General features: G+C 33.0%; 1 protein-coding gene across 2 annotated transcripts in view; it reads left to right on the forward strand.

Moving 5' to 3' along the window:
- LOC584329 (hyalin) overlaps window positions 1–7,928 on the forward strand; it is a 31,927-nt gene extending 23,999 nt beyond the window's left edge. Inside the window, exons 17-23 of one of the 2 annotated variants that reach the window (XM_030987622.1) lie at window positions 233–273; window positions 1,066–1,325; window positions 2,016–2,156; window positions 3,099–3,173; window positions 4,170–4,262; window positions 6,227–6,295; window positions 6,859–7,928. In XM_030987622.1, coding sequence (XP_030843482.1) covers window positions 233–273; window positions 1,066–1,325; window positions 2,016–2,156; window positions 3,099–3,173; window positions 4,170–4,262; window positions 6,227–6,295; window positions 6,859–6,903 — 724 coding nt within the window. In that variant the 3' untranslated portion in view covers window positions 6,904–7,928. The remainder of the gene's footprint in view (window positions 1–232; window positions 274–1,065; window positions 1,326–2,015; window positions 2,157–3,098; window positions 3,174–4,169; window positions 4,263–6,226; window positions 6,296–6,858) is intronic. The other variant, XM_030987629.1, reaches the window with a different exon arrangement.
- Window positions 7,929–8,394: the final 466 nt, after the last annotated feature.

The raw sequence follows: 8,394 nt of genomic DNA on the forward strand, positions 1-8,394 counted from the left end.
CAATATGATAATGCCCATTTACTGTTATGAATTGATATTTCAGTAGCAACGGAGGTGAAGTTGGATTGAGAGAAAGGAAGAGGAAGAAGATGTCAAGGTGAAGTGGGAAATTTGCCAAAACTATGATTTTCTAAGATTGTTTTATAAAAAGAATATTGTTTTTATTCAAATTTCTTCGCTGATAATCATTTTGAAGTCTAATATATTTATTTAATTGTGTCTCTATTTTCAGCTGTCCGTACCGATACTATGGCGAAAGATGTCAAAGCCAAGGTGAGTAAGAGAATTGCCATTCATTATGGGTGCATTTATACACAGCCCGCTCTCGACTCTTTTTCGCTAAAATTTATTTAAATTTGGTTTGATAATGATATAGGTCATCATTTTTTTAGATTGTAAAAGGAAGAAATGTTTAACTACATATATCTACCTGAATTTGTAAGTTTTGGGGGCAATGTTAAAAGGACTTTCTGTTTTTAGACAAATTCAGTGTTTTATCAAATTTTCATATCAATCAATTACACAGATTTGGTTTACCATGGAAGGGCCAGTATAGATCGAGGTCCATATATTACAATTCAGTTTACAAAAAAGCACTGATGCTAGTTTTGCCCTAAATTTGTTTTATGCAAAGCAAAAACATCAGTTTGAAGTAAGGAAATATTGAAAATACAATTTAAAAAAAATGAGGATATAGGAAAGGAAGAAAAAGTGATATAAAAAGATAAGAAATACATAGGAAAAAGAGAGTGGTAGTAATGTATGAAATGGCGGGATTACAGGAGATGAAGGAGAAGAAGAATTTTTATTTTATTTTTATTTTTAAAATAAATATTATTAATGTGTTTTTGTTATCTTTGATTTACATTATGCTATAAATCCTTTTTGAACTACGCTTGTGCAAGGCCTAAGGGCTTTATTTATGTACTTCCCTATTTCGTTTTTCTAAATTTGTTTATGAATTATTTTGTGTCTTTGTATCAATATAATTTTCAACAGAGAATGAAATAAATGAGAGTATTGAATTTAAAAATTGCCTATCCCTTCTTAAATCATAACTTCCAGGTTTAAGCTGGCAGGTGATTGTTGCCATAGCGGTGGGGGCAGCCATCTTCCTGATCCTCCTCATGTTGGTCTTGGCCTGCTGCTGCTACCTCATCACCTACGCAAGGGTGAGCGCTGCGGACGAGGAAGAGCAGAGGAGGATAAGAAAGAAAGAGAGGAGGTTGAGAAGATTGTACCGGCAATCCATCGCTCAGGTCCCTCTTGTAATGGTCCAAAAACCTCCCAAAGTCCAAAGGCCTCTACCAAGACAACGTCCAATGGTAAGTTTGCTATGATCGCCATCAGACGCTTCGGGTTGTCTTTTCTGTCTCTATCTTCTTGTGGTTTCCAGTAAGAGATAGGCCAAATCATCACTTGAAAAATTGTATGAACTTTAAGTGTGAATGAGAATATTATTTTGAAGTTTATTTTTTATTTTTTTTAAACATGCTGCAAAATCACAATAACCACTTGCGTAACACTCAATTTTTGCTATTTGCGACAAGTTTCTAGCCATGAAAACAGCCATCCTTAAAAATGAATGTACAAAATGTTCTGGTTTGACAGTATTCTAAGGTGTCATTTTATGAGAGTCAGCGCCAAGATGCACTTTAATAGAGAGAAAAACAATTACAGGAGTAAGGAGGATAAAGACAAAATACAGATATATAAATTAGCATGAAGAAGGCTTGATAATAAAAAAAGTGATCAGAAATTATTAAGGCTTGATGTGAGTGAATTCAGAATGAAAAAAGTAACTTGTCTGATAAATTTTTCACAAGACTTAAGTTCTTAGGCATCCACTTGCAACCATGTTTTTTATGTGTCTTTTGAATTTATGAGATGGATCCCAGTTTTAAATAATTCCTTAACAGTTGGCTCTATTGTATTTGAGAGATAAATGTCCTCTTTCTAATTGGTCAAACAATAACCCATCTCTTCTTTAATCTCTGATTTCTATTGCCACACAGAATGACTACGTTTATACCAATGGCACCTTTAGGCGTGAAATCGTGAATGAGCGCCGAGCCACCGGTCCTACGTTCCACCATGACGACAAGAAGAAGGAGGTTGCTCAACCTCGATCTCCACCCCTCAAGAGGACCCATCCAGTGAGTATGAATTTAAAGCCCCTCTGCACTAGTTTGGCCAGGAGGGATTAGACCTCCCTGCATGGTCACTGAAAGGCCGGTGGTTATCTCATCAAATCAGCTTTCAATTAACATAAGAAAAAGGGGACCGTGGGGGACCAATGCATGATCACCGATTAGGTATTGTTTGCTATATAGAGGGCGCAAGTCCACAGTTACTATCTTTTACCAAGTATTCTGGAATACTGTTCATTGTTGCCATCAAAAGTACAGTCAAACTTGTCGCAGTGGCCACCTCTCTATGAAGGCCACCTGTCTCAAGTGGTCACCCATATTGCTTCCCTCTAGAAGAAAATATTACTGAAAAAACCTGTCAAAAAAGACAACCTGCCTACAGTGGCCATTCTCTGTGTTTCCCTCAAGTGGCCTTAATGGACAGGTTTGACTGTAGCATTATCCTTTATATTTCTTTTGATTGAAGTGACATAGAAATTTCAAATTGATACAATCATCAGAAATACTACAATCTTTGAGGTAGTCGGTATCGTATGGGACAAGGTGGCATATGGACTTGGCGTTTAACCGTTTAAACTTATATATCTCTGTATTAATAGATGTGCAATACCGGTATGCCTTTTTTTACCGATAGATTAAGTTTCAGGGAGCGTATATGACTCTTGAAATTTGTCAAGGATCGGCAATACACATACCAGAATAATTATTACACACCTGAAATCCTGCAGTCATACCTGTACCGATAGGTTCAAGTATTTTAATGGAATCAACAGATCGGAGAAGGAGCCTCATAACCAAAAAAACATTTGGCAATCCGACGCTAAATAAAAGAGATGAAGGGCTGTAAATGTCAAAAGATAATCGATAGAGGTACATTTCAATACCTATTTGTTATAATATCGTCCTCATTTTAAAATGAACTCTTTTAATTTGATGTCTTTTCTGTAGCCTGATGAACTTGTGAAAGAAAAAAGGAAGATCAGGGAAAAAGGACCAAGATTCGGTCATGACAGTGATCCACCCGTAAGTAAACGAGAACAAAATTGCTTTATATCTTAAGTTTCTTCTCTTTAAAATTCTGTTGACTTTTGTTTTTGTTTTCAATTTTAGGTATTCCTTTTCTTCCCTCTATTCCTTTATTATTTATTTCTGTTTTTTCTCAATCCAAGCCTGTATTCTGATTTTTACTTCTTCCTTCTTTCTACCCTTTTCCTCTTCTATTTGCAGCCTTTTGATTTTGTTTCTTTGTTCTCTTAGCTCCTTTTTGAAATTTTGCTCTCTTGATAAAAGTTGCCATTTTTATACTCCAAAAATATGTGGTTCCAGTGGAGAGAATATGGAATTGTGTTTGCAGTGGTGTGAGATTGAAAGTGCATTTTTTTGTAAACCTTTTGTTGCATCTTTTCCTTTCCTACTTTTTCTTCCTTTTTCACATTTTTAGGGTCAAAGTCAATATACATTCTTTTTTTTTCAGTGATATATTTGTTTAATTAAATAGAATGAAAGAGAATTTGGCTACAGTGTGAGATTGAAATTATAATGTGCATTTGTTTGCTAGTTGATCTGCATCTAGTGATTGAAGTGCACTTTGTGTTATATTCACTTTCCTTTTCCCACCCATGCATCCTACCAGCTTTTTATCACAAACTGCCTTTTTATCACAAACCGCCTTTTTATCACAAATAGCATGAAAAAAAGATATGTATTAGCCACCAGTAGTATAGAAAACATCATAGTTGTAGCAATATATTTGCATATTTTCAAACCAATATAAATATTGGCATATATTCCATAGCTTCTTCTCTGCAGTTATTAGATGATCGGATAGATTTTCTGTATATTTCATTTTGTCCTATCCGTTATTTTATTCATGTATTCTTACCTGCCAAGAGCATTTTAAAACAATGACACCCCCATATTTAGTAAGTAGTCATAATCCGGAGTAATTCTTACGTGGATCTGATCTTGGGTCATGTAATATTTTGGATGATGTGTTTCTCAAATTTGTTTGAACTAAAGAAAAAGAAGAAAGTGAAGAAGGTGGTGAGGATTCTATCCCCCTATCCTACCTCCTCTCCCCCATCCCGAATCCAAAAGATTCGTAAAACGAAGGTGAGATAGAAAACCGACTAACTCCAAAGATTTTTAACCCAGACGTGTGCACGTGTATTGTCATGAATAACATTGTGTTGTCAGGAACCTTGTCTCGGCAATCTAGGTACCCTTAACAGGCTCCACTTCAAATTACAAGGGGTTGTTTGCTATTAATGTTGTCATTTATTTAGTTGATTTTCATTAAGATTCTAACTTGAATACTGTCATATATGTTTAGTGGTGGTTGGCATTCACTCTGTGTTTTTAACTCCATTCTCATCAGCTTCAAGCTTTCAATCATCAAATCAATATAACTGACCATACTTAAAGTAAAGTAAAGCCCTTGAATCTGGTATGACTTGAACTGCCTATTTGTTGTGTACATAGCTCGATCTACCCAATCAAAACTTAGATGTATTAACCCTTACCATTCACAGAGATATAAGGCACAGTAATCATCATTATTCTTGCTCATAACATATCTATGATGAATTTAACTTCATATTACATTTTGTTTTTGTTCCATTTATAATTGAAATACTATAATACACAATGATGAATCTTTTTGTGATAATGAGACTCATGTAGGCTTTAATCGAACTACATGTATTGTATTTATTAAACTTTGTTTCATACATCGATTGTAGGAGATTTTCTTTTGTCATGGATTCATTAATTTGTTCATTTTATCTACATTTATGTATCTTTGTGTCTATTACTTCTGGATTTTCATACATGTATTTATTTATCCATGCAGGTAACTAATCAATTTATATAAATTATTTTATATTTCCTTATCCATCTAATCAGCTGTTTTCCTGTTTGGTAAAAATTGCATGCAATGTATATAAAAGGATATGCTATATATATATACAGGGCGTATCATAATAAAGGATATTGAAGTTTAATGACGATTTATATGAAAACTACTGATTTCATAATCAAGCATTTTATGTCTGTGTAAAGGACAGAATGTCCTCTTGTTAATGACACCCCGATCATACTACTACTGTCACAGTTGACTGAATAACAAAGCATTGCTGTCCACCATGTGAAAGGTGCACTGTGACAAGTTAGCATTCACAGATAAATTCTAAACATTAGTGCTTGTGTCAGCCCAGACATATTGAAATGCTGAACAATGAGTGGATTATGTGTCTAAGAAGGAAATGTTATCAAACGTGGCACAGTGCACCTTTGACATGGTGGACAGCAATGCTTTGTTATTCAGTCAACTGTGACAGTAGTAGTATGATCGGGGTGTCATTAACAAGAGGACATTCTGTCCTTTACAACAGACATAAAATGCTTGATTATGAAATCAGTAGTTTTCATATAAATCGTCATTAAACTTCAATATCCTTTATTATGATACGCCCTGTATATATGCAGAAAATGATATGCAGTTCAATAAATTTGTCAGAAAAGTGTTTAAAAGTGCTTCATTCATCATTCACATTAATTCAAATCATTCCCAATAATGTCACTTTCATCATTAATTAATCCATTTTTGAGAAAAAAATCATTTGAATTCATAAGAAGTCATTAAATTCATAGAAAGATGTAGTGTTTTCCCCTAAAACGATTATATCATGTGGGTACTTCAAACCGATTGTAGCACAGTGAGGGCTGATCTGTGAGTTTTGGCAGTGGAGGAAAATGACATCTCACCAAATGAAATTAAACTTACATTCAATTTCAAGTTTACAAATAAATAAAGAAATGATGTGTTCCCCAAAATTTGCGGTTTAAAATGTACAACACCTAAAAACCTTAAAAAAAAAAATTAATTTGTGAAGACTATTATTTGAATTTGAATATATCAAAATGTCCCTTTATTCCATGTTATGTGGGGCATAGGTCAATAGCTCTCTCACCTGGTTAAATTTAAAAAAACAGAGAAGAGGGGATAATATATTATAACATTTAAGATTATCAACCTATTTCTTCAATATTTTTCCCGCGTCTGTTAATCTTTTTAGCCGGAGCCAGAAAAGAAAAAGAAGCGACCAAAGGGACCTCATTTCCATGCTGAAAAGGAACCTGAACCGGTAAGCAATTTTTTAATCATGAAGGTTCTAAATTAATTTAACTTTTTGATGATGACTCTGGAGCATCAAGATAGATATAAGTTATGAAAACATAAACCAAATGGAAAGGAACATCTCCAAAAGAGGACTTTGTACCAGATTTGTTCACATTTCTTCTCAAAGAGTGTTTTCTATACACACTGATGGATAAATGAAGACATTGCACTATAAAGTTCCTTCTTTTTGCCTCAACTTTCTGACATGTTTGTTCTAGCAGTTATATGCAGTTGGAAATATATTTATGCACTGTCCAACTGCTTCTATTGTATGAGTAAAAGTTTTGAAAATAGAATCATTTTTTTTCCAACTACTATGCAAGAAGGATTGTATAACTACGCCTATTGGAATATGGTAGACTTTTAAGAGAGTTAGTTGTCTATAAAAGGTACCGTACATTTGCATGTATTTCAGGACACAATACATTTTACAGTTACATAAGTAGAAAAGGATATTAATCATTTGATAATCTTAAATGTTGTCATAATGACTTTTCCTCTTCTCTGTTTTTTTTTTCTTTTCACCAGGTGAGAGATCTGAAACAAAGATTATTCCATGAGTTCAGCTATTGATCTACGTCCCAGATGCTTGGACTTCCACCAACTTCTTCATTGAGCTGATCTTCCGGAATCCTTTCTGTGTCTTTCCATGTGGCGCATTGCTGTATTTATCACAAATACCCATGAAAATTCATCTATTCAAAGCCAGAATGGTGTTAATTCTGTGTTAGAGTATTTGAGTTAATGTCCTTCTAGTTCCAGATGACCTCTCCTTTCCTTCCCTCTTTTACTAGGTATTAAAAGTAAGAAATATATATTGGATTACTAATAATTATTTGTTGTAAATTTAACCACCTCTATCATGTATTGTATTGCTGTAATATTATGTAACAAAGACAAAAAGGAAATCAATGTTTTGATATTGAAATGTTTTACACAGTTTAACTCAAGACCATGATATCTGTGTGTATCAGAAATTGATTCTGAACACAATATTATGATTGAGCATCACATCTGTCATTTCCTGTAAATTATTCTGATAAAAAGCAGTATGAATTGTTTAATGATCTTGAAAAGCAAAATGGCATTATAGAGAGCTAGATGTAGGTGTATACAAAAAAATTGTTACAAATATGTTACATTCTTGATTCCTTACAAAGTGAAATTCAGTTATCATGTATATAAGTTTATCTATGATATTTTTCGTCCAAGAGTAGGTTGAAAGTCTGAATGCAAGATTGTATGGATGACAACATACATGGAAATGTAGGTATATGGAAATCTTTTGCATTGTTCATATTGCAGTATTACAAAAAGGAACATTAATCTTGTATTTTAATCAGAACTAAATTCATAGCTTTCAAAGAATACATGTACCTTTACTTCTATTTATAAAAAAAAAATTGGTGTTATTTAGTACTGGTACTTAAAAATAAGAATTCCATGGTAATTTGAGTGTTAACAATAAATTTATCAGTCAAAATATATACATGTATTTGTTTTTGTGTTGATTCAACAAATGTATTTCTGTTCATGTTTAGACTCTTGTTTCATATTGTATTGATATACCTTAATAAAACATTTATACATGTATCCCCGTTTTGAAATTGTTATTGTGAACATTGTAAATGGTGATACCAATTTTATGGTAAGATGTAGTATATTTCATTTTTCTCCTCTTGCTCTATTTTGCTTTTTCTCTTTCTTTGTCTTTCATTCCAGGGCTTGGTTTCAAGTCAATTCCAAATTTAACCATTTTTTTGTAAAATTAAAAAAATATAACATATATATTTTTTTTTATAAGAACAGGTTCACAAATAGTACAAATTTAATCACTGACCAAGCAAAAAATACAGTTACAAATGATGTTCTTTGCATTTACAATTTTTATTATGATTCTGAACACCCTCCTTCCCCAAAATAAAATTGTACACAGCACCATGAAAAAAAGAGAACCTCCACCAAGAAAATAGTAATATTAAAAAATGACATACCAAATGTCATATTTCAGAATACATTATACATGTAATTGAATAATAATATAATATTTAGGATGTAGCGAAA

This window comes from Strongylocentrotus purpuratus, unplaced genomic scaffold (genome assembly GCF_000002235.5).
Source record: "Strongylocentrotus purpuratus isolate Spur 01 unplaced genomic scaffold, Spur_5.0 spur5_contig_839, whole genome shotgun sequence".
NCBI lineage: Eukaryota > Metazoa > Echinodermata > Echinoidea > Camarodonta > Strongylocentrotidae > Strongylocentrotus > Strongylocentrotus purpuratus.